The 27422-nt window shown below is 42.9% G+C and overlaps 1 protein-coding gene across 1 annotated transcript; it reads left to right on the forward strand.

Moving 5' to 3' along the window:
* The first annotated feature begins 2191 nt into the window (after positions 1–2191).
* On the forward strand, positions 2192–26874 carry LOC123999726 (sodium- and chloride-dependent GABA transporter 2-like). The gene is made up of 14 exons (XM_046305752.1): positions 2192–2511; positions 2837–2971; positions 3330–3470; positions 4315–4402; positions 4577–4709; positions 8635–8769; positions 11910–12013; positions 12639–12763; positions 18268–18380; positions 18659–18796; positions 23942–24044; positions 24184–24284; positions 25364–25534; positions 26003–26874. Exons 1-14 carry the CDS (start codon positions 2316–2318, stop codon positions 26156–26158), a joined length of 1839 nt encoding a protein of 612 aa, XP_046161708.1. The 5' UTR covers positions 2192–2315; the 3' UTR covers positions 26159–26874.
* Positions 26875–27422: the final 548 nt, after the last annotated feature.

Raw genomic sequence — 27422 nt, forward strand, 5'->3', positions numbered from 1 at the left:
GCTGTAATTACTGCAAAAGGTGGCTCCACAAAGTATTTTCTTTGGGGGGGTGAATAGTTGTGCGTGCTCAAGTTTTCTGTTTTTTAAAGTCTTATTTCTTGTTTGTTTCACACAAACAAATATTTTCCATCTTCATAGTGGTTGGTGTAAATCAAATGATACAACCCACCCCAAAATCATTTTAATTCCAGCTGGTAAGGCAACATAATAGGAAAAATGCCAACGGGGGGGAATACCTTCGCAAGCCACTGTAAAAGCGGATTTAGCTAATTCAGTGGAGACGAACCTCAAGAGTTAACCAATCCTGTGAACGTATTTGGTATCTCGTGTTTGTGTAGGTGTAAAACCTGTCACTGTTGTAAACAAAAAGGAGTAATGAAGGGATCTACGGGAGTTTAATGAGGACCAGCCAACCTTTTCATCATATACGAACGCACTCGTGAGTATTAAAACTGTAACCTGTGATAAAAACGAATGGCGTTATGGTAGATGACATCCAAAGGTTTAGGAGTAGTGGTTGCTGCAATCTGGTAAATGGTGTTACCATAGTCAGGAACTGGCAGGAAGGCTTGACTATACAATTTGCTTTCTGGTATTTAGGGAGAAGCAAGATCTATAAAAAAAAGCCCACTTTAAACCTTTGATTTTTTAAACATGAAATCTTTGTCAATCCAAATGCCCAGGTATTTATATCGATGGTATCAATGGGAGAACCATCCAATGAATAAATATGTAGTCCATGTGATTTTTTTGTTGTTGCGAGAATTAGAGAACAACATGTATTTAGTCGTCTTGTCCGAATTAAGTAGAAGGAGTAAACCAATCAGTGCTTTTTGTAAGGCAACAAGGTCATATTGCAGCTCTAACATAGCCTGGTCAACCGTTGGGGCACATTGTCTGGATACAGATTAATATTACAAGTTTTAACAGATTGAAGTCTTAATGTAGTCTTTCAGAGTGTTTCAGACAAGACTGTAAATGACAATGTCATTTATATGAAACTTAAATATGGCAAGATATGTTTGGCAAATCAAGTGGTTTCATCACTTTTCATTAGCATTTATTGAAACCTCATCTTTACGTTTTCCTTGTCTTCCGGTGACAGATGATCAAACCCGAACGATTACTTGGATAGGATTTTACAAAAGGGCCTACATGTTATAACGATAATAATAATAATAAAAATAAAATAAAAATATATGTATTTATATAAAACAATAACTATTTATTTACAACAAAAAACTTGCTTTTCAAAATTAATCACATTATCTCATTTTTTATGTCAATTTGCATAATATGACAATGGACAGATTTGCCAATGTTGTCTACTAATGCGTTTGTAGCCGTGCACAAGCCAACAACACAGATATGCATACCCCTGTAGACATACACTTTATGGAACGGCGGGGACTGTGAAGGGAAACACACAAAGGCCCAGACATACGCACTCTACACACACGTACAGTGCAATATTGTTGTAATGTTGGTATTATACATTTTCTATTGTAGATATGTAGTGGTGTAACAATGTTAAATTATGTACTGTTTAATATTTTGTTATATGTAAGTGCTTTAATGTGGTTGGACCCCAGGAAGAGTAGCTGCTGCCTTGTCATCAGCTAATGGGGATCCATAATACATATGAATACAAATACAGTGATTCTCTCAGAATACACATGAAAAACACATACACATGTGTATTTGGAGTGTATAGCCAATATTGGGGACTGTGACATCGTTTCCCAGAAACAGAAACTGACATTCAATCTCGGTTCTTACTCTTTACCACAGCCACAAAGTAAAAATTGTCCATATCGTATAAATGCATGAAAACAAAAAGTGTGGTTAAAATCAAATTTTAGGAAGATAAATTGTAGAAATAGGTGGGCTTTATGACTCGCCCTATCTTTTCTCCCCTCTCTTTTCCCTCGCACACATGTTTACGAAACCACACATCTCTCTCTCTCTCTCATTTTTTAAATATCCTCTCTCTCTCTCTCTCTCTCTCTCTCTCTCTCTCTCTCTCTCTCTCTCTCTCTCTCTCTCTCTCTCTCTCTCTCTCTCTCTCTCTCTCTCTCTCTCACACACACACATAAGAAACCACACTCCCTCAGCCCCCTCTCTCGCCACTGCTCTTTCGATCTTCCAGTTTCATTCATATGAGGATTGGTCCTGCACAGTTTTCCTCTAATCCCACCCTTGACCCCATTTAGGACAGGACACATATCCTGTCTATATAGCCTTCCGACAGTACCAACATCAGCTACAACTTCTCAAATCCAAGGAAAACTTGACTTGAAGTATCGGGTACCACCATGAACTACAACGAGAAGAAAGACCCCAAACTGCAAATGATGCCCAGCACAGCCAATGGCCAAGCAAAACTAAAGGAGCTGGAAGTGCGGGGAAACTGGGGGAGTAAAGCCGAGTATATTTTAACGGTGATGGGAGCTATAATTGGACCTGGAAACGTGTGGAGATTCCCTTACTTGTGTTACAAAAACGGAGGGGGTGAGTGAAAACGATTGTCACCAGTTACCACAGCCACAAATTCATAACCCCACCTAATTTCTACAATTTATCTTCTTAAAATCTAATTTTAAACCTAACTCTAAACTTAAATTAAGACCAAAAAGCACATTTCAGTTTCATTAGTTTTTATGGGAAGCCAATTTGGATTTTGTGGCTGTGGTAACTAGTGGAAACCAGTAAAACTCTGATGTTGTCCAAACGTCGGTCATTGCATTAGAGCAATGCATTTGATACACTGTGCGTAATTTCATTAACAGTGACATTGGCGCATATCTTGATTGAGCTGATTTTTCGTGTCTGGCAGGTGTGTTCTTCATTCCATATGTTTTGTTCTTGGTGACGTGCGGGATCCCGCTATTCTTCCTGGAGACTTCTCTGGGACAATACACCAGCCAGGGAGGAATCACATGTTGGAGGAAGATGTGTCCGCTATTTGAGGGTAAACCTTTTTATGTTGGCGCATGGGGAAACATCAAATACTTATTTTTAATACCTAACTATTCTGTCATTTACCCACAAAGGCCCATCGGTGCTCAAGAAAATGCCTAACCTATGCACAGGATTCCCAAGTCAGGACCCCAATGAATGACGTACAACTTATTATATGCATTGTATGAACAGTAGAAAGTATAGCACACGAACTACAGTGTTGGTTTTGGACAAGTTAAACCCTACATTTAATCTACTTGTACGTTTTTATTAAATATATGTACCGCTACAACCATTTTGGGACAATTAAGATTTTCACAATCTGTATTAAAATGGTGCGGAGTGCTAAAACATGTTCTTTTCCACAGGTATGGGCTACGCCTGTAACCTTGTCATCTCATTCAGTGCCATCTCCTACATTGTGATCTTGGCATGGGCCTTTTTCTATCTCTTCTCCTCCTTCAGTGCAGAGCTACCCTGGGCAAGCTGCGGAAACTGGTGGAACACTGGTAAGAGACTCACTGACAGTTGTGGCTGCTTTGCGTGATGTATTGTTGTCTCTATCTTCTTGCCCTTTGTGCTGTTGTCTGTGCCTAATAATGTTTGTGCTGCTACCATGTTGTGCTGCTACCATGTTGTGTTGCTAACATGTTGTTGTCATGTTGTGTTGCTACCATGCTGTTGTCATGTGTTGCTGCCATGCTATGTTGTTGTCTTAGGACTCTCTTTATGTAGTGTTGTGTTGTCTCTCTTGTTGTGATGTGTGTTTTGTCCTATATTTTTATTTAATTTATTTTTCTTTTCATTCCCAGTCCCCATCCCCACAGGAGGCTTTTTGCCTTTTGATAGGCCGACATTGTAAATAAGAATTTGTTCTTAACTGACTTGCCTAGTTAAATAAAGGTGAAATAAAAATAAATAAAATAAGCAAGGCATGGGGAGAGGTCATAAGAGGCATGGGGAGGGGTCAAAGAGGCATGGGGAGGGGTCAAAGAGTTTGAGTTACCAGTGTACAACATTAATTAACAACAGAGTGGGGCCATAACTGGCAGTTAACCAAAGTGAATTAGGTGGACCATTCCTTTGTGATTATTACATTTGTTTATTAAAGTTTAAGCTGTTGTACCCTGTTATTTTATAACACCATTTAAAAAAACTTGTTATCTTATTACCATTAACTATTGCCAAAACGAGGATGATTTAGTACCAGGCCTTAAAGTTTGTGAACTACATTTTTTAAAACCAAACTATACCATGATATGGGGAGGTACAATGTAAGGAGGGTCAATCAAAAAGTTTAATTGTCAATTTCCAATGTGTGTTTCATGTACCAAATCAACTTGTCTGCCCTAGACTCATGCATGGATGACAGCAAGCAGAATCGCAGCACCAACCTGACATCAAGACAAAATACCACACTACCAGTCATGGAGTTTTGGGAGTAAGCAGCTCCCCTTACTTTACGCATGTGACGTGTTGCGCAGGATTCCCAAACCTTCACTCTCGTATTAAGTTCCCCCTTCCTCTCTCACTCACTCACTCACTCACTCACTCACTCACTCACTCACTCACTCACTCACTCACTCACTCACTCACCTCACTCACTCACTCACAGGCGCAGGGTGCTGAACATTTCCGGGGGGATCGAGGAGATGGGCAACATCAGATGGGAGCTGGCGCTGTGTCTCCTTCTCACCTGGGTCATCTGTTACTTCTGTGTCTGGAAGGGAATTAAGTCCACAGGCAAGGTGAGAATCAATTAATACTAACCAACCTCTATGAACATCCCCACTCTATTTCCACAGTGGCATTGTGTGTGATATCCAGTATCACACTATTGTAACTACTACATCTACTGGTTAGAATGTGGTATGGTTATTTTTTAATCTACATTTTATCTACGTATTTTATATGTGCAGTAACTGATGCAACTGATGTCCTTGAGCCCCCTGCTTGTACCTTCCCAGCAAACATGACCCAATTAGCCCCATGTGGGTATTATTTGGGCACGGTCTAGCCCACGCCAAGCCCACACCAACCGACACTGATTAGCCCACATCAGCCCAACATGGACCCTGTTCTTTTTATGAATGGCTCTGCCCTGGTGTGAGTGGTCAGCTCCACTAAGACTCTGTTCAGCTCCAGTCAGTTACATATCACCATAAGAGAACACACTGTGACTGGCGGTGTCTGTAACACATAAAGAAAAGTGAAGGCTGTCACGATTGCCGAGGCGACAAGTGCATGGTACTCCATTCACTGTGTGAACAGCTCCAATCCCGTGTGAATGTCTGTTCCTTTTTTTAATAAACAACTCCACCAGCATGAGAGACCCACTATGAGAGACCCACTATGACCCACTGGGTGGAATCTGAAACATATTACGATTAACAAAAGAGGATGTATGTGTAATGTAGCGTTATTAAGCATGGAATGTTAGACTTAAGTGCATGAAAGTGTGAATTCTGATTTTAAATTCAGTTTTGTGCTGAGCTGTTATTATCTCCAGAGGTTTTGTGTAAGTGTATGAAAATAAGTATTCTTATTTTAAATCTATGCCGTTTTGTCCTTAAGTTGTTATTGTCTATTACTGTTCGGTATTATGTCATGTTTTATGTTTTGTGTGGAACCCAGTTTGAGTAGCGGCTGCGTTCATATGTCCAGAGAGGACGTATAAAATATATTTAAAAATAGTTCACGATCACGACATAACAAAAGTTATTTTGTCTAAATTTTTCGTGTGATCACCACAAAACAGAAGTACCATGATTCATCTTTTCATTTGTTCAGATGCACGAACACGACAGCAATATGGGGCATTTTAAGCCCTGAACGATGCATGACAGGCATCTCCTTCTCCCAGGCTGCGTACCGCCCCCAAGACCATAGTCAATCACATGCAAAGAACAATGCAGCTAACTTGTCTAGTCTTGCGAGCTAGCTTGTTAGCTAGTTAGCTAGCAAGCTAGCTTGTTATCTATGCTGGTTGTTAGCTTGCATAACTGATATGTATATAATTATAAGGGACACATTGTTTTGTGTGTAATATATACATTGTCCACAAAACATAAATGCCCCATGAAGGCTTAGATGCCTCAAGTGCTCTTAGCTCGAGGTAAGGGACATTTAGCGTGCTAACATTCTAATTTATAAACTGACAATGACTGCCAAATACAAATGAAGGCATGGTGTTAGCATTAAATGCACCAACCCTTAGTGTAGCAATCAATAAAAACATACGCCCTGATACACCGTTATCTCTGCCGCCTTAGCCATATTGTCAATCTATCGTCAATGCGTTTACTCCTGTTGAAAGAGTTAATCTCATGATCTCGACATAACAACTTTTGTTAAGCCGTGATCATGAGAAAATGATCTTGTGATCTCGATAAAACAGCTTTAATGTCGTGATCATGAAATAAATCATCTCGACATGACATGGGATTTTGCATTTTGTAAGTAAGGTATTTCACTTTAAAAATTTTTTTTAACATTTGCAAATATGTCTAAAATCCTGTTTATGCTTTGTTATTATGGGATAGATTAATACATTTGATCCATTTTAGAATAAGGCTGTAATGTAACAAAATATGGAAAAAGTCAAGGGGTCTGTATACTTTCGGAATGCACTGTATGTCCTCTCTGGACTTCCGTATGGGAATCCTAATAACATACTTAATACAAAGCCCAGCTAGAAGAGGGGCTCATTGGAAGATTTGGGGGCATGGTTTGCAAGTAATAATTTTTGTGCAACCGTAACTGAGTGTGTTGTTCCAGTTTGTATTTTGTTGTGTGATGCCCAATTTTTTTGTGCATTTGACATATGAGAAACTAAACCGTTTCTTTTGTAAAAAATATATGTATGTTGTTAACAACTTGTTTGTCTTTCTGAGTTCAATGTATCTCGTTCCCTAAAAAATACCTTTAAGAATTGAAAAGTATGCCATTCATGCATTGAAGTAAATTGTAATAAATACAGTGCCTTGTGAAAGTATTCGGCCCCTTTGAACTTTGCGACCTTTTGCCACATTTCAGGCTTCAAACATAAAGATATAAAACTGTATTTTTTTGTGAAGAATCAACAACAAGTGGGACACAATCATGAAGTGGAACGACATTTAATGGATATTTCAAACTTTTTGAACAAATCAAAAACTGAAAAATTGGGCGTGCAAAATTATTCAGCCCCCTTAAGTTAACACTCTGTAGCGCCACCTTTTGCTGCGATTGCAGCTGTAAGTCGCTTGGGGTATGTCTCTATCAGTTTTGCACATCGAGAGACTGAATTTTTTCCCATTCCTCCTTGCAAAACAGCTCGAGCTCAGTGAGGTTGGATGGAGAGCATTTGTGAACAGCAGTTTTCAGTTCTTTCCACAGATTCTCGATTGGATTCAGGTCTGGACTTTGACTTGGCCATTCTAACACCTGGATATGTTTATTTTTGAACCATTCCATTGTAGATTTTGCTTTATGTTTTGGATCATTGTCTTGTTGGAAGACAAATCTCCATCCCAGTCTCAGGTCTTTTGCAGACTCCATCAGGTTTTCTTCCAGAATGGTCCTGTATTTGGCTCCATCCATCTTCCCATCAATTTTAACCATATTCCCTGTCCCTGCTGAGGAAAAGCAGGCCCAAACCATGATGCTGCCACCACCATGTTTGACAGTGGGGATGGTGTGTTCAGGGTGATGAGCTGTGTTGCTTTTACGCCAAACATAACGTTTTGCATTGTTGCCAAAAAGTTCATCTTTTTGTATCCAAATCCGCTTTTAAACTTCTTCACAACAGTATCTCGGACCTGCCTGGTGTGTTCCTTGTTCTTGTTCCTTGTTCTTCATGATGCTCTCTGCGCTTTTAACGGACCTCTGAGACTATCACAGTGCAGGTGCATTTATACAGAGACTTGATTACACACAGGTGGATTGTATTTATCATCATTAGTCATTTAGGTCAACATTGGATCATTCAGAGATCCTCACTGAACTTCTGGAGAGAGTTTGCTGCACTGAAAGTAAAGGGGCTGAATAATTTTGCACGCCCAATTTTTCAGTTTTTGATTTGTTAAAAAAGTTTGAAATATCCAATAAATGTCATTCCACTTCATAATTGTGTCCCACTTGTTGTTGATTCTTCACAAAAAAATACAGTTTTATATCTTTATGTTTGAAGCCTGAAATGTGGCAAAAGGTCGCAAAGTTCAAGGGGGCCGAATAGTTTCGCAAGGCACTGTAAACACATTCCTTTTAAATAGCAAAGGCGCATCGGCCCAACGTGGGCAGCCTAAAAGGCCAATATGTTTGCTGGGTTTTAACTCACCCTTTAAGTCACTGAGAAAACCATATCACCTCAACATTAAAGATCCTGAGATTTGTTGTGGAGCTTTTTTGTCTTCGAGAAAATGTATTCTGTGAGCTATACGGCTTTTCTATCAACAGGTCTTTCATATAAGTCTGTGCTGTGTTCATTTTGTACTGATTTCTTGGCACAGCATTGTACATGTCCGTAAGTTTATCTATGATAGTGCACATTATGGCTTGTTGTCTTACTCAATGACTTCACTCTGACTGCATATAGTCTCCACCAATTCAATATGACCATAACTCCCTCTACAAACTGACAGGGTTGTGTAGATTACAATGTACTAAAGTTATTTCTGTTATCTCTCCTGTCAGGCTACTTACTTTACGGCCACATTCCCATATGCCATGCTCCTGGTCCTGCTGATCCGCGGTGTCACTCTGCCTGGAGCCATAGACGGCATCATCTTTTACATTTACCCTGACATCTCTCGCCTCACAGACCCACAGGTAGACCGACAGTGCATGGCTTGATACACTACACACACAGAAACACACACACCATTATTCTAATCATCATCATCACCGGCGATCACTCGGGGTCGAGTATGATTGTTCTCCTGGTGGATCCTGCTTGTGGGTCTTCAGATGGCTGAAAATGGCAATCCGGGAGGCGCACATTTTGGTGCTGTGTGGGCAGGGTTGAGTAGTGGTGGTGGATGGCGGTTGGGCCTTCTTGATGGAAATGTTCTTCTTTCGAAGTTGCCGCTTGTCATATGCTGCACGGCGAAAGATCTTCATAAGTGCTTCTCCCTCATGGAGAGTTTTCCTCCATTGTCGACCTGTCTTTTTACAGTGTGCTCCCAACTGGAAGATGTCTTGATGGCACTTTTTCAGGTTTGTTTTGATGTTATCCTCGTACCGCTTATTTTGTCCGCCCCAGGGGACTCTTCCCTTAGTTTAGTTGTGAGTACAGCACCTGTTTCTGGAGGCAGGAGTTGGGCATCCTGACAAAATGGTCAGTCCATCTGAGCTGGTTTTGGGTGGTGGTGATGCTCTTCGTGTTCGGGCCACCTCCAGGAAACTGGTGTTTTGTGCGCGTGTCATGAGAATGCTCCACTGGCACAGCTTAGATGGTGGTGTATTAACCAGTTGTGTCAGTGTTATTTCCTGGTAGTTGCTGGTTGAAAATACAATACATACTACACAGGACCTTCTGTTTGAATGGGCGTCAGTTTCGGTTTGCATGGTGATGGTTAATAGACCAATAACAAAGAGGGTTCCATACATCTATGCAAATAACATATCGTATTAAGTTCCCCCTTCCTCACTCAGACCACTCCCAGACAGTCCTCGCAAAATTCTTGCTTGAGAAATAGCTCTTTGCTAAAAAAGCTATTTTTGTCCATTTTAATTAAACTATTACAGTAAGGTACTTCATTGTTACCCATAAATTATTTGATATTAACATACAGTAAAAAAAATACTGCATTTTGGGCCTTTAAGGTTGAAGAGTATGCTGTCTATTCTGTACAGCATTTAAACTCACTGAGGCAGATTTTGGCCTGTGAGGTGGAGGATGGCAGCGATGAAGTTAGTGGAAAGGGTGGGTGCAATGATGCTGGAATTTTGCATTGTTACTGGGCACTGTTGCTGACATGTCATACATCAGCTGCAGTATTCTGGTGAATTTGTCAGGGCAGATGATTTAAAACAAAAACATAATCAGCATGATGGTTCACAGAGTCAATGGCCTTTGTAAGGTCTTTACAGTGGTTGCTTCTTGCATTTGCCACGCAGTGAAAAATCATGTCCATTGGTGACTTTGTTGGGTTGAAAGCCACACTGACATTCTGGGAGGATTTCTTCTGACAGGGAAAGGAGTCAGTTGCCCAGGATGCGGGAAAGTGTTTTTCTGGTGGTGGACATGAGGGAGATGCCTCATGATTAGGGTGTCCCTGAGTTCTGCAGGGATTTCCTCCTTGTCCTAGATCTTAAAGAGCAAGGCATGTACTGTATGTGATCTAGGAGATCTGGCCCGCTTTCCTTTAGGATTTTCTCTGGAATCCTATCAGGACCAGCGGCCTTGTTGTTCCTCGTCTTCCTGATGGCATCTTGCAACTCCTGCAGGCTGGGTAGTTATCCCATGTCCTCCTTTGTGCTTCACTCTCAACTGCCCTCTCAACCGTTGTTTTTCTGTTGAGGAGCTCTTTGAAGTAGTCTTTCCAATGGGATTGGATGGATTCGTCATCCTTTAGCAGCTTTGGCCCACCTTTGGAGGGGATTGGGTTTAGGCCGCGGTAACTGTTAAGTTCATGTTTTAAGTATCCCAATATTTCTGTTTACGGGTCTATCACTCAGTCAAGAGTACGCATGCGCAGGAAGTCTAGTCGTTGATGGACTTAGCCTCGAGTGTAATGGCGACCTTTGGTGGTGTTCATACGGTTTAGTAAACTTTGTTAAACTGGAACCTTGTCGTTGTGTCATTTTGAGTTAACAGTAACTGGGTCCACATACCACCTTCATGGAGTCGAAAAAGCCCCCGGAATCGCCAGAGTCTGCTAGTTGCTGGATCTCCAACGCCTTACCTGTCCATTTGTTCTTTAGTTCCTTCTTCCCCATGGCGTGAGCTTCTCTTCTGGCTCTGCAGTTGATGTCGTTCTGCCAGGGGCATGGGGTTCTCCGCTTGGTGTTAATGAGCTTGTCATGTTTTGTCTTATATTGTCTTGTCATTTTGCTTTCCCTTCTGTTCGTTTTCCCCCTGCTGGTCTTATTAGGTTCGTTCCCTTTTTTCTCTCTCCCTCCCTCTCTCTATCGTTCCGTTCCTGCTCCCAGCTGTTCCTATTCCCCTACTCAATCATCTAGTCTTTTCACACCTGTTCCGTATCTTGCCCTCTGATTAGAGTCCCTATTTCTCCCCTTGTTTTCCGTTTCTGTCCTGTCGGATCCTTGTATATTGTTCGCCGTGCTGTGTCTTTGTCTCGCCCTGTCGTGTCTTGTTTCCCTCAGATGCTGCGTGTGAGCAGGTGTCTGAGTCTGCTACGGTCGGTGCCTTCCCGAGGCAACCTACAGTTAATGGTCGAGTCTCCAGTCTGTCCTCGTCACTACGAGTGGAATTAGTTTTTTATGTTTTGTTTTCTGCTCTGATTGTCCAGGAGTATTGCCTATTTCCTTTACTGGAATAAAGACTCTGTTTTCGCCAAGTCGCTTTTGGGTCCTCATTCACCTGCATAACAGAGCTGTTCAAGTCCTTCTTCATCATTAGGGTGTTCTTGTAGGTGTTGAGTATGGTGGACTTGGTCATGCTCCACTGTGTTTCAGTATCATCATATTCTTTGGGCAGTTTTGCACTGAGAACAGACTGGAGGTGTTTCCGTTTGGTGGCATCACTCAGACTTTCGATGTCAAGCCTTTGCTGGCTCAACACACACACACACACACACACACACACACACACACACACACACACACACACACACACACACACACACACACACACACACACACACACACACACACACACACACACACACACACACACACACACACACACACACACACACACACACACACACACACACACACAAACAAGAATCATAATATCTCCATGATTGAATGTTATGTGTAATATGCTATTTATCCCATCTAAGGTGTGGATGGATGCAGGCACACAGATTTTCTTCTCCTATGCTATCAGCTTGGGCTTTCTCACATCCCTGGGCAGCTACAACAGTTACAACAACGACTGCTACAAGTGAGTCATTGGCATAGGGATGTATAGAGGACACACATGCCACAAACCTCACTTTTTTAGTATGGGCAGCACAATTGAAGTATTTCAGCATTTTAAAGTAGTCAACCGGGTGGGACTTCCTATGTGGGATCACAGGTCAGTAGGAGGGATCAGCCAATTACTTCCGGGGTGGCAGGGTAGCCTAGTGGTTAGAGTGTTGGACTAGTAACCGGAAGGTTGCAAGTTCAAACCCCCGAGCTGATAAGGTTCAAATTTGTCGTTCTGCCCCTGAACAGGCAGTTAACCCACTGTTCCGAGGCCATCATTGAAAATGAGAATTTGTTCTTAACTGACATGCCTGGTTAAATAAAGGTAAAATAATAAAAAATAAAAACATTCCTGCACTACAGGTGGCAGTAAATCACCAACCTTAAAGCTGCCCTCTGCCCTGCACTTACAGAAGCAATACATACAAAGATCTTTCCAACTTTATGGTCTCCGGAGTGTCAGTGAAACCCACCCCCAGTCTGACTGCTTGACACTGACTAAAAATAAATACTGCAGATTTATAAATTTATAAATTATCTCCAGGCCAAAGATAGATCACTATTTCCCCTAACATGTAATTTGGTATTTTTTTCCCCAGGGACTGTTTTTACCTGTGTCTTCTAAACAGTGGCACCAGCATCGTGTCAGGCTTCGCAATCTTCTCTGTTTTGGGCTTCATGACCTATGAACAGGGGGTGTCCATTGAAGAGGTGGCTGAGTCAGGTAAACGTTGATACTGTAACAGACAAGAGAGATGGATTTTACCATTAGAATGTTTGACATTATTCCATAGAAGATCATAATGCGGTAAAAGCCAAAGGTCGCAGATAGTTCACACCAAATTCATCCACAATGACTGTGAAAACTTCTTATAGTAAGTTATCTTCTTTAACTAAAACACGTTTATTTGGTTTCTATATGTGACCGACCACCTCGATTTGGTCTTATGTAGCAACATTTGAAATGGTTGGAAACTCAGAGCTACAAAATGGCATATCATACACAACAGTTGAGGAACAATGGGAAAGTAATTCTGCTTTGAAAATAGATTGATTTTTAACCCCACTTTTGAGAAAATGGCTCTTGAATGTTTTTGGTACACCTACTGGAGAGCTCTTCTTTGTCTACACCTATTCAGCATCGTTCACACCCTCTTAAGCCTTAGCTCCAACCATCTCTTTAAGGATTCACATGTCAGGCCATGTGCTAAACAGAGTGAGTAAGGAAGTGTAGTAAACAACCAAAGATTTGAAGACTAAAAGTGGTGAAAGAGCCTACAATAAGGAAAAACTCCAGGAAAAAATGCACTTTATCTAGTCCTTGGCCTATATCCTAATCTGACTTTGGTGCAGGTCATGTTGTTCTTCACATTACCGTTTCTAGTAAACACACACTATATCAAATAAAATCAAAGTTTATTTGTCACATGCACAGGATACAGAAGGTGTAAATGGTACAGTGAAATTGTTACTTGTAGCAATATCAATAATAGAAAGTGTCCAGATAAAAATATTGTATAAATATTTGATCATTATTAGAAGATGCTTGAATAGTGTCATAAATAATTGCTATAGGCACCCCCCAGCCACATCTAGCTAACTGGATGGGACACTATTGTCTAGACACGTTCATGAAATACAATAGATGGCCGTAATCACCCCAGACACACCTGGCTAACTTGATGGGTCATGTAGCAGGCTCGCTAACATTAGGCTATAACTAGCAATGCCAATGGATTTCTGAGATACAAATAAAATGACAACACAGATCATACATGTAACGTTAGCTAGCGAGCCAGCGAGCTATGTTCGCTAGTTAGTGAACAGTATGCTTTACCTTGCAATTAAAGTGACTTTCTGGTAAAATTAGACTCGTAATTTAATAATTTTATTTGTATTACAGATGGCATTCAGGTTTGTTATTAAGGCACATGAAAGTTCACATGTGCCAAAAGGTAATTCGCATTTTGATAAATAATAAAAAATAATTACGTTCAAATGCCTCTCCTGTGAAGTAGTGACGTGCGACATATGCCTAGCTTCCTGAAACGGGTCACGTGTGTGTAACGGTTTTCCTCCTCTTCTGAGGAGGAGTAGGAAGGATCAGACCAATAAGCAGCGTGGTACGTGTCCATGTTAATATTGATTTAAACTGAACACAAAAACAAAATAACAAGAGAACGAATAAAAACGAAACAGTTCTGTCTGGCAGACACAGAGACAGAAAACAACTACCCACAAATCATAGTGGGGAAAACAGGCTGCCTAAGTATGGTTCTCAATCAGAGACAACCATAAACAGCTGCCTCTGATTGGGAACCATACCAGGCCAAACACAGAAATACAAAAACATAGAACACATAGAATGCCCACCCCAACTCACGCCCTGACCAAACTAACATAGAGACATTAAAAAGGAACTAAGGTCAGGATGTGACAGTGTGTTTGTTTACTGAGCCATTTGTGTAACAAATTGGACATACATATCATTTCTGAGGATAATATTTCCGCAATAGAGTTAACAAAAAAATGTGTCCATTTGTGTGTGCCCATTAGAGTTAAATATTTCCCGTTATTTTACAAATGTTCCATCCCGAGAATAAATCCCTTTTCTCCAAGGTATTTCCCTCAAACCGGAAGTGTAATTCAAAAGCATTATGAAGCATATGCAGTTCCTTCGGAAAGAATTCAGACACCTTTACTTTTTCCACATTTTGTATTGTTACAGCCTTTTTCTAAAATGGATTCAGACCCTTTGCTATGAGACTCGAAATTGAGCTAAGGTGCATCCTGCTTCCATTGATCATCCTTGAGATGTTTCTACAACTTCATTGGAGTCCTCCTGTGGTAATTTAAATTGACTGGATATGATTTGGAAAGGCACACACCTGTCTATATAAGGTATCTTAGTTGACAGTGCATGTCAACTAAGCCATGAGGTTAAAGGAATTGTCCGTAGAGCTCCGAGACAGGATTGTGTCGAGGCAGAGTTCTGGGAAAGGGGACCTAAACGTTTCTGCATCATTGAAGGTCCCCAAGAACACAGTGGCCTCCATCATTCTTAAATGGAACAAGTTTGGAACCACCAAGACTCTTCCAAGAGCTGGACGCCCATCCAAACTGAGCAATCGGGGGAAAAGTGCCTTGGTCAGGTAGGTGACCAAGAACCCAATTGTCACTTTGACAGAGCTCTAGAATTCCTCCGTGGAGATGGGAGAACCTTCCAGAAGGACAACCATCTCTCTAGCTACCAACCAGGCCTTTATGGTAGAGTGGCCAGACAGAAGCCACTCCTCAGTAAATGGCACATGACAGCCCCCTTTTAGTTTGCCAAAAGGCACCTAAAAATTCTCAGACCATGAGAAACAAGATTCTCTGGTCTGATGAAACCAAGATTGAACTCTTTGGCCTGAATGCCAAGCGCCACATCTGGAGGAAACCTGGCACCATCCCTACGATGAAGCATGGTGGTGGCAGCATCATGCTGTTGGGAAGTTTTTCAGCGGCAGGGACTGGGAGCCTAGTCAGGATTCAGGCAAAGATGGAGCAAAGTACAGAGAGATCCTTGATGAAAACCTGCTCCAGAGCGCTCAGGACCTCAGTTGAAGATTCATCTTCCAGCATGACAACGACACTAAGCACACAGCCAAGACAATGCAGGAGTGGTTTTGAGACAAGTCTCTGAATGTCCTTGAGTGGCCCAGCCAGAGCCCGGACTTGAACCCGATCAAACATCTCTGGAGAGACCTAAAAATAGCTGTGCAGTGACGCTCCACATCCAACCTGACAGAGCTTGAGAGGAACTGCAGAGAAGAATGGGAGAAACTCCCCAAATACAGGTATGCCAAGCTTGTAGGGTCATACCCAAGAACACTCAAGGCTGTAATCGCTGCCAAAGATGCCTCAACAAAGTACAGAGTATAGGGTCTGAATACATATGTAAATGAAACTCCAACAGGCTCGAGAGGTGAAGGTTGAGTCGTGCGTCCTCCGAAACATGACCCGCAAAACCACACTTCTTAACACCTGCCTGCTTAACCCAGAAGCCAGACACCCAATATGTTGGAGTAAACACTGTTCACCTGATGACGTAAGTAAGCCTGCAGGCACCCTGCCCGAAACAAGGAGTCTCTGGAGCATGATGAACCAAGTAAACCCCTCCAGCCATACCCTCCCCTAACCCGGAAGATGCTGGGCGACTTGTGCGCCGCCCTATGGGACTCCCGATCACGGCCGGTTGTGATACCGCCCGAGATCGAGCCAGGGTCTGTAGCGATGCAGTGCCTTAGACCGCTGCACCATTCGGGAGCCCTTTGATTAGAGCTTTGATCAAACATTTTATCCTGATGCTACCTGAGCCTGATGAGCCATATATTAAATACATTTTATGAGCCCTACATTACAGACATTTCATGAGCCCAAGCCCAAAAAAGCCCAAATGATTGTGCCATTATCCAATACATACTGTATATGTTATATTGGCAAGTGCACATTAAGCCTAGAAAAACCCCATAAAAAAAACATAAAAGCCCATAGATGGAGCTAGCTATATGCTCTCTTGGTTAAAAACATTTAACAAGCTCCAGTCGGCTGATCATTTTTAGTGTGAACTGTATTACTGTAATGTATTATACTGTATTATATGGACTGGAATTACGCACCTCGTTTAAAACCATTAAAAATAAAGGAAAGAACATGTGATTCTGGTGCAGCTCATGTGGTTTACAAAATTACAAGTATAGGCTAGCAAATGTGATTTTAATTTTGAAATATAATGGAGCCTATTTGTATAATTAGTAGGCTGACTCATATATACCTTTCATAATATTTCCTCCAATGTTATTAGCCGACCTCCTTTTTCTCTCTCTAGTGTTGCTTCATGCCTTCCTTGCTTTCAACAGTTAAATGAAATATGTTTTGTTCTTATCTGCATAATTCTAGTGACATCCTTGAATAATATAGGACTAGGATGAGATGCAGAAGGTTTTCACTTCTCTTCACAAAGATTGAATGGTTAATGGGTCTGAATAAATAACTGTTATTATAGCCTACCGCCATCGCGGGTTCCCTCTTCTTTCAAACTACCCGAGAGTTCTATTGGCTGCTGTATTTAACATTCAGCAAACAAGAGCTTGCGTGCCTCTTCAAATATTCAAGAAATGCTAAAAAAAATAATGTCCAGCAAGCTATTCGAGTCTAGCTTTTCCTGCATGGGACTCCAAGAGCTAAGGATCGTTTTTTAAGGAGAGAGGCCAGAGGAGCACATGTGCGTGCGTATTGCGCCAGAGACAGAGGCTATACATTAGACGTTTATGTCACACCCTGGCCATAGAGAGGCTTTTATTCTCTATTTTTGTTAGGCCAGGGTGTGACTAGGGTGGGCATTCTAGTTTCTTTATTTCTATGTTTTCTGTTTCTATGTTTTGGCAGGTTATGGTTCTCAATCAGGGACAGCTGTCTATCGTTGTCTCTGATTGGGAATCATACTTAAGCAGCCCTTTTTCCACCTTAGTTGTGGGTAGTTGACTTTGTTAGTGGCCTGTATAGCCCTAGTAAGCTTCTCGGTAGTTTTTGTTGTTTCTTGTTGGCGACATTCATAATAAAGAGAAGTGTACGCTCACCACGCTGCACCTTGGTCCGGTCATTTCCCTGATGACGTTCGTGACAGCTTATTATGCATTATATTACTGTATCATAGGCTACCTGTCAAAATAAAAAAAGTTACCATGATGAGATGATAGGTCTACCTACATGCATTGTGAACTGCGTTCCACACGGAGATAGGCTGTCTGTCCCCAACCTGTGCGTTGATGATTCATCATGCATTAAGCAGAGAGAAGGCCGTAGAGAAGCCAGATTTATATTTTAACAGTTCAATTTCACGTCATGCTGTTCATATAAATAATAATATTTTACCAATTTCTCGCAGTTATTTTTCCCGGGAGAAGGAAATGGTTTTGGGTGGTTAATATCCGTAAATCTTGGCAACCGGTTTCCCGCCATTCATCCCTAGTGAGCATGCCTACATGCATGTGTGTGTGTGTGTGTGTGTGTGTGTGTACGTTACATGTACATGCTGGGCGAGGCCAGTCAAGGGTGAGGTCAGGTTTAGGCCATGTGTTCAGTCAGTGTGTGCAGTTATGTGTAGTCAGCGTGCACTGTAGTGACACAAATTGCACTGTGTGCAGTGATTGAGTGTACTCAGTCAGTGTTCCTATCTTTGTACAGGTCCTGGGCTGGCATTTATTGTGTACCCTCGAGCAGTAGCCATGATGCCCATGTCTCAGATCTGGTCTGCCTGTTTCTTCATCATGATCATCCTTCTGGGTCTGGATAGTCAGGTAAGTGTCCCTCTTGCACACTGAAGCTTTTTCTAACAACATGAACTTAGTCATTGTCAACTGTTTGGTCAAACGTGGCTTAACAGGTCTGGGCTTAAATTCCGTTTCAATTCAGGACTGAAGTCAACTCCAATTGTATTTTGTTTCAATGTGTTTACATTTTAAGGAGAAAATGTAAGTTTGTCTTTAATTGAAATGGAATTGACCATAACGGAACATAAACTCAAACTATACATCTGATCTCGCTCTCCCTATATTTCTCCCCTCTCCCTCTCTAGTTTGTTGGGCTGGAGTGTTTGATGACATCTGTTGTGGATCTGTTCCCTACCTATCTGCGCCGTGAGTTCAGGAGAGAGCTGCTGTTGCTGGCTATCTGCACAATAGGCTTCATACTGGGGCTTGCCCTGGTCACAGAGGTCAGAGACCAATGCATCACCCATACTGTTAGTCTATGACTAGAGCCCGGTGTTTTACCAGGGGTCGTATTCATGAAGTGTCTCAGAGAAGGAGTGCTGATCTAGGGATCCTAAACTGATCCAAGACACAGGCCCTTGACAGGTCTTGTTCCTGAACATGCTCAAACTGTATTCATACACCCACCCATGTTGTTGGTTGGTATATAAGGTTTGCGAGTAGTGACTATAAGTGTGTATAGGTACAATGCAGTCGCTAAGTATTCAAGTCCCTTGACTTGTTCCACATTTTGTTATGTTACCTTATTCTAAAATGTATTAAATAGATTTTTTTCCCCTCAATCTACACACAATACCCCATAGTGACAAAGCAAAAACAGGTTTAGAAATGTTACATATTAAATTTAAAAAACTGAAATATCACATTTTTATACAGTAAGTATTCAGACACTTTTCTCAGACTCCCCTTTTTTTCTACTGTGTTATTGACTTGTTAATTGTTTACTCTGTGTTGTCTGTTCACACTGCTATGCTTTATCTTGGCCAGGTCACAGTTGCAAATGAGAACTTGTTCTCAACTAGCCTACCTGGTTAAATAAAGGTGAAATAAAAAATTAAATAAAAAAATACTTTGTTGAAGCACCTTTGGCAGCGATTACGCCTTGAGTCTTCTTGGGTATGACGCTACAAGTGTAGACACCTGTATTTGGGGAGTTTCTCACATTCTTCTCTGCAGATGCTCTCAAGCTCTGTCAGGTTGGATGTGGAGCATTGCTACACAGCTATTTTTAGGTCTCCAGAGATATTCGAAGTCCAGGCTCTGGCTTGGCCACTCAAGGACATTTGGAGACCTTTCCAGAAACCACACCTGCATTGTCTTGGCTTTGTGCTTAGGGTCGTTGTCCTGTTGGAAGGTGAACCTTTGCCCTAGTCTGAGGACCTGAGCACTCTGGAGCAGGTTTACATCAAATTAGTCAATAAGATTCTTGCTACGTAGCTTAACTTTCTGAACATTCGAGACGTGTAGTCCACTTGTCATTCCAATCTCCTTTGCATTAGCGTAGCCTCTTCTGTAGCCTGTTAACTATGTGTCTGTTTATCCCTGTTCTCTCCTCTCTGCACAGACCATACAAACGCTCCACACCGCGTGGCCGCGGCCACCCTAATCTGGTGGTCCCAGCGCGCACGACCCACGTGGAGTTCCAGGTCTCCGGTAGCCTCTGGAATTGCCGATCTGTAATTGCCGATCTGTCAACAAGGCAGAGTTCATCTCAGCCTATGCTTCCCTCCAGTCCCTCGACTTCTTGGCACTAACGGAAACATGGATCACCACAGACAACACTGCTACTCCTACTGCTCTCTCTTCGTCCGCCCACGTGTTCTCGCACACCCCGAGAGCTTCTGGTCAGCGGGGTGGTGGCACCGGGATCCTCATCTCTCCCAAGTGGTCATTCTCTCTTTCTCCCCTTACCCATCTGTCTATCGCCTCCTTTGAATTCCATGCTGTCACAGTTACCAGCCCTTTCAAGCTTATCATTATCGCCCTCCAGGTTCCCTCGGAGAGTTCATCAATGAGCTTGATGCCTTGATAAGCTCCTTTCCTGAGGACGGCTCACCTCTCACAGTTCTGGGCGACTTTAACCTCCCCACGTCTACCTTTGACTCATTCCTCTCTGCCTCCTTCTTTCCACTCCTCTCCTCTTTTGACCTCACCCTCTCACCTTCACCCCCTACTCACAAGGCAGGCAATACGCTCGACCTCATCTTTACTAGATGCTGTTCTTCCACTAACCTCATTGCAACTCCCCTCCAAGTCTCCGACCACTACCTTGTATCCTTTTCCCTCTCGCTCTCATCCAACACCTCCCACACTGCCCCTACTCGGATGGTATCGCGCCGTCCCAACCTTCGCTCTCTCTCCCCCGCTTCTCTCTCCTCTTCCATCCTATCATCTCTTCCCTCCGCTCAAACCTTCTCCAACCTATCTCCTGATTCTGCCTCCTCAACCCTTCTCTCCTCCCTCTCTGCATCCTTTGACTCTCTATGTCCCCTATCCTCCAGGCCGGCTCGGTCCTCCCCTCCCGCTCCGTGGCTCGATGACTCATTGCGAGCTCACAGAACAGGGCTCCGGGCAGCCGAGCGGAAATGGAGGAAAACTCGCCTCCCTGCGGACCTGGCATCCTTTCACTCCCTCCTCTCTACATTTTCCTCCTCTGTCTCTGCTGCTAAAGCCACTTTCTACCACGCTAAATTCCAAGCATCTGCCTCTAACCCTAGGAAGCTCTTTGCCATCTTCTCCTCCCTCCTGAATCCCCCCCCCCTCCTCCCTCTCTGCAGACGACTTCGTCAACCATTTTGAAAAGAAGGTCGATGACATCCAATCCTCGTTTGCTAAGTCAAACGACACCGCTGGTTCTGCTCACACTGCCCTACCCTGTGCTCTGACCTCTTTCTCCCTCTCTCTCCAGATGAAATCTCGCGTCTTGTGACGGCCGGCCGCCCAACAACCTGCCCGCTTGACCCTATCCCCTCCCCTCTTCTCCAGACCATTTCCGGAGACCTTCTCCCTTACCTCACCTCGCTCATCAACTCATCACTGACCGCTGGCTACGTCCCTTCCGTCTTCAAGAGAGCGAGAGTTGCACCCCTTCTGAAAAAACCTACACTCGATCCCTCCGATGTCAACAATTACAGACCAGTATCCCTTCTTTCTTCTCTCTCCAAAACTCTTGAACGTGCCGTCCTTGGCCAGCTCTCCCGCTATCTCTCTCTGAATGACCTTCTTGATCCAAATCAGTCAGGTTTCAAGACTAGTCATTCAACTGAGACTGCTCTCCTCTGTATCACGGAGGCGCTCCGCACTGCTAAAGCTAACTCTCTCTCCTCTGCTCTCATCCTTCTAGATCTATCGGCTGCCTTCGATACTGTGAACCATCAGATCCTCCTCTCCACCCTCTCCGAGTTGGGCATCTCCGGCGCGGCCCACGCTTGGATTGCGTCCTACCTGACAGGTCGCTCCTACCAGGTGGCGTGGCGAGAATCTGTCTCCTCACCACGCGCTCTCACCACTGGTGTCCCCCAGGGCTCTGTTCTAGGCCCTCTCCTATTCTCGCTATACACCAAGTCATTTGGCTCTGTCATAACCTCACATGGTCTCTCCTATCATTGCTATGCAGACGACACACAACTAATCTTCTCCTTTCCCCCTTCTGATGACCAGGTGGCGAATCGCATCTCTGCATGTCTGGCAGACATATCAGTGTGGATGACGGATCACCACCTCAAGCTGAACCTCGGCAAGACGGAGCTGCTCTTCCTCCCGGGGAAGGACTGCCCGTTCCATGATCTCGCCATCACGGTTGACAACTCCATTGTGTCCTCCTCCCAGAGCGCTAAGAACCTTGGTGTGATCCTGGACAACACCCTGTCGTTCTCAACCAACATCAAGGCGGTGGCCCGTTCCTGTAGGTTCATGCTCTACAACATCCGCAGAGTACAACCCTGCCTCACACAGGAAGCGGCGCAGGTCCTAATCCAGGCACTTGTCATCTCCCGTCTGGATTACTGCAACTCGCTGTTGGCTGGGCTCCCTGCCTGTGCCATTAAACCCCTTCAACTCATCCAGAACGCCGCAGCCCGTCTGGTGTTCAACCTTCCCAAGTTCTCTCACGTCACCCCGCTCCTCCGTTCTCTCCACTGGCTTCCAGTTGAAGCTCGCATCCGCTACAAGACCATGGTGCTTGCCTACGGAGCTGTGAGGGGAACGGCATCTCAGTACCTCCAGGCTCTGATCAGGCCCTACACCCAAACAAGGGCACTGCGTTCATCCACCTCTGGCCTGCTCGCCTCCCTACCACTGAGGAAGTACAGCTCCCGCTCAGCCCAGTCAAAACTGTTCGCTGCTCTGGCCCCCCATTGGTGGAACAAACTCCCTCACGACGCCAGGACAGCGGAGTCAATCATCACCTTCCGGAGACACCTGAAACCCCACCTCTTTAAGGAATACCTAGGATAGGATAAGTATTCCCCCCCCCCATTTAAGATTTAGATGCACTATTGTAAAGTGACTGTTCCACTGGATGTCATAAGGTGAATGCACCAATTTGTAAGTCGCTCTGGATAAGAGCGTCTGCTAAATGACTTAAATGTAAATGTAAATGTAGGAACTCTCTACTTTGCTCTGTTCATCTTCCCCTCGATCCTGACTAGGCTCCCACTCCTTGCTGCTGAAAAACGTATCGACAGCATGATGCTGCCACCCCCATGCTTGACCGTAGTGATGGTGCCAGGTTTTCTCCAGACGTGACGCTTGGCATTCTCAGGCCAAAGAGTTCAATCTTGGTTTCATCAGACCAGAGAATCTTGTTTCTCATGGTCTGAGAGTCCTTTACGTGCCTTTTGGCAAACTCCAAGCAGGCTGTCATGTGCCCTTTTACTGAGGAGTAGCTTCCATCTGGCCACTCTACCATAATGGCCCGATTGGTGGAGTGCTGCAGAAAAGGTTGTTCTTCTGGAAGGTTCTCCCATCTCCATGGAGGAACTCCACGGCCAGCTCTAGAAAGTGTGTTGGTGGTTCCAAACTTGTTCCATTTAAGAATGATGGAGGCCACTGTGTTCTTTGGGACTTTCAATACTCCAGAAGTGTGTTGGTACCCTTCCCAGATCTGTGCTTTGAAACAATCCTGTCTTGAAGCTCTACGGACAACCTTCGACCTCATGGCTTAGTTTTTGCACTGTCAACTGTGGGACCTTATATAGACAGGTGTGTGCCTTTCCAAATCATGTCCAATCAATTGAATTTACAACAGGTGGACTCCAATTAAGTTGTAAAAACATCTCAAGGATGATCAATGGAAACATTGTGCACCTGAGCTCAATTTCGAGTCTCATAGCAAAAGGTCTGAATCCTTATGTAAATAATAATAATATTTCTGTTTTTATTTGAATAAATTAGCAAAAATGTCTAAACCTGTTTTCACTATCATTATGTGGTATTGTGTGTAGATTAATGAGGATTTTTTTTAAATGTAATACATTTTAGAATAAAGCTGTAACGTAACAAAATGTGGAAAAAAAAAAACATTGGGTATGTTGAAGTGTTGTGTTTGGTGTGGGTAAAGTCATGACAAGGTTTTGTTTTTACTCCAGGGAGGGATGTACCTGCTTCAGCTGCTAGACCACCATGTGTGCAGTGGGACCACCCTGCTACTGCTGGCCTTTTGTCAGTCTGTCTGCATTGCCTGGGTCTATGGTGAGTCGTACACTGCCTATAGGTCATAGCAACGTACTCACTTTAGAATAACGGTATCTGTCTGAAGGCAATAGGGAATTCAACCAATGGTGACATGGTGATTTGTGACTTTTTGTGACGTGCCCCCCTTTAACTACAGGTGCTGAACGTTTCTATGGTAACATCAGTGATATGATTGGCTACAGACCTCTGCCTTTGATGAAGTACTGCTGGCTCTACATCACTCCTACAGTGTGCACAGTAAGGATTCAGTAATCAAAGGGCTAATATTAATACTATGCATGCCAATATCACTTCTTGTTTTTATAAGAAACATTCATTCCAAATTGTATGCCAAGTCAACTGTCATGGAAATTCAACACCAGGGACAGCTGAAGTCAATATTAAATGAATAATTATGTATTGTCAGCAAGCTGGAGAGGTTCCAACAAATGTAGTGCACCATAGTACAGGTCGGTCAGGAGCTCTGTCGGGGCAGTCCCATTGGTTCTCTTATATACTGCTTACACAGACACGTTATATTAGCATGATTTACAATATCCTTTATTTCATCGTTAATTCATCAAACATTTACTTGGATCCACTTCAATTTTGGACACTGTTCCACGTAATGGAAACAGATGATTGTTTTAGATGACATTACCTTCATACTTAAATAACTGGTGTTACCCAAACTATAGAATTGAGTAATAATCATTTGAAATGGTAAAAAGAAAAGTATCTTATTCAATTATTCATACAGCACACAGCGCTGACACGCACACTTACCCCACCAAACATGCCGCCAGGGGTCTTTTCACAGTCTCCAGGTCCAGAACAAATTCAACGTACAGTATTATACAGAGCCATGAGTGCATGGAACTCCCTTCAATCTTATATAGCGCAAGGAAACAGAAAACCTGGTTTCAAAAAACAGAGTAACACCTCACAGCACAATGCCTCTCCCCCATGTGACCTACTTGTTGTGTGTATGTACTGACATGTATGTGTAGCTGATAGATTCACACACACACACACTACATGTTAATGTTTTTAAATGTATGTAAATTGCAAAGTCTTTTGTCTGTAATGTCTTTTCCGTTACGTGTCTGACCCCGGTAAGACTAGCTGTCTCCATTGGCATCGGCTAATGGGGATCCTCATAAATCAAAACTGTCTCACTGTCTTGTCCGCTTTCCGTAGCACCTCACTCTCTGTGTTTCTCTTTCTGCTTCTCTCTCTAACACGCAGACGGTCTTGCCTCATGTCAGATCTCTATGTTGAGAGCGTGAGTGTTAATATTGTTTTGTAATGAGTTGCTTTTCTCTCCCAAACCATAGGCTACCTTCATCTTCTCCATAGTCAAGTACTCACCATTGAAGTTCAGCAACACATATGTTTATCCTGTCTGGGCTAACATCATTGGCTGGTTCATTGCCACTATCTCCCTCTCCTTCATCCCACTATGGATGGTCTACAAAATGGCCAACAGCAATGGAACCCTGCGCCAGGTGAGCTCAAGTCAATACATTTCAACATCTTTAGACAGGCTTGTCTTGTCTAGTTTCGGTTAGACTAGTTTATAGTCCCATTCTTTCACATGCGCTCCTATTATGATCCTGCAAAATGATTTTCCTGCTGTGAGAAGCAGGGTCAAATTAAGATCCAAATCTGTAACAGAACAAAACTTAAACCAGTTGGATATGTCAGTAATAGCGATTAGTCAAGCTACACAAATATGACACAAACATGTTGGGGCTGTCAATTCAATTCTTAACACATACATTGTTTCTTATCATGGAGTATAAATAATTGTACTCAACCACTTGAAACTTATGGAAACAGTGAATACTTTTTCAGTTGGGTCTGCTATTTCAGATCCTCATTTTAAGTTGTTTTCTTTTCTCCCACCTGTATGAGCTGTTTGTCACCCGTCTCATGGTTCGACAATATCAGTTTACTGTCTTTATACTTCTCAGCGATTCTCTGTGCTCTGTCGGCCTGTAGACGACCTCCCCGCGAACCGCACATGCAGAACAGATGGCCCTCTTCATCTGGCGACCTCTGACGTCATGAGCTCCAGCATGGAGCTGAAGCCTCTGTCCTTCACAGCGGGAGATAAGGACGCACTGTGAACTCTCACAGAGAGATGTAAATCTTAGTCCATTGGCGGTGCCAATGTATAATGTTTTGCACATGCAAAAGAATACCCGTTTGTTTGTGCTTAGTCTTCACATCGGCAGTGGCACCATCCAGAAACAGCCACCCTCTTCACCCACACATGCCTTGTTGGATTTTAGTTTGACGTTTGTCTATACGGAGTGATGTGGAGAACACAGACTCAGAGTCATGTATAGCATCTCTGAATGCAGCCTTTACCTGCACTGCAATGCATCAATGGGACATTGTGCTCCTTTTGTAACCTGGTTCCATTGCTGTCATTTTCAGGCCAAAAATTCCATTAGGCATGAGAGCAGAAACAGACCGGCACACAGGCAACCCATTTTGTGGAACAAATTAAGCAAGGTAACTATAGATGTGTGTGGGAAATGATGGTTTGAAAAACTGAAAATCAGAATTGACCTCATATATCTAGGTGGATTAGATTATATGAAAAAACATTATCTGGGTTTACTCAGCACATATGACATCGGAAAATTGAAATATCAGACTTTATAGTAGCACTTCCTCTTCATTTAGTTTTGACCTCTTCTATTTTCTCTTTGTTTATCTGTGTGCACACACGTGTATGTCAATGCGTGGGTGATTGCCTGTGCATGTGTATATGTTTGTGTGTATGTGCTGCAGATTAAATGGATGCTAAAATTAAAATATTCTGTAGTATGTACAGTGGGGCAAAAAAGTATTTAGTCAGCCATCAATTGTGCAAGTTCTCCCACTTAAAAGATGAGAGAGGCCTATAATTTTCATCATAGGTACACTTCAACTATGACAGACAAAATGAGAAAAAAATCCATAAAATCACATTGTACGTTTTGTAATGAATAAAATAAAATATAAAAAAAAAAATATTTGGTCACCTACAAACAAGCAAGATTTCTGGCTCTCACAGACCTGTAACTTCTTCTTTAAAACCTCTTGATATTCCCCATCCCGGATCCGGGAGCGTAATCATCGCCTGACAATAATTAGCATAACGCAACGGACATAAATATCCCTAGAACATATTCCTATTCATGAAAATCACAAATGAAATATATTGAGACACAGCTTAGCCTTTTGTTAATCACACTGTCATCTCAGATTTTCAAAATATGCTTTACAGCCAAAGCTAGACAAGCATTTGTGTAAGTTTATCGATAGCCTAGCATAGCATTATGCCTTGCTAGAAGCAGGCAACCTTGTCACAAATCAGAAAAGCAATCAAATTAAATTGTT

The sequence above is a fragment of the Oncorhynchus gorbuscha genome, linkage group LG16, assembly GCF_021184085.1.
Source record: "Oncorhynchus gorbuscha isolate QuinsamMale2020 ecotype Even-year linkage group LG16, OgorEven_v1.0, whole genome shotgun sequence".
Lineage (NCBI taxonomy): Eukaryota > Metazoa > Chordata > Actinopteri > Salmoniformes > Salmonidae > Oncorhynchus > Oncorhynchus gorbuscha.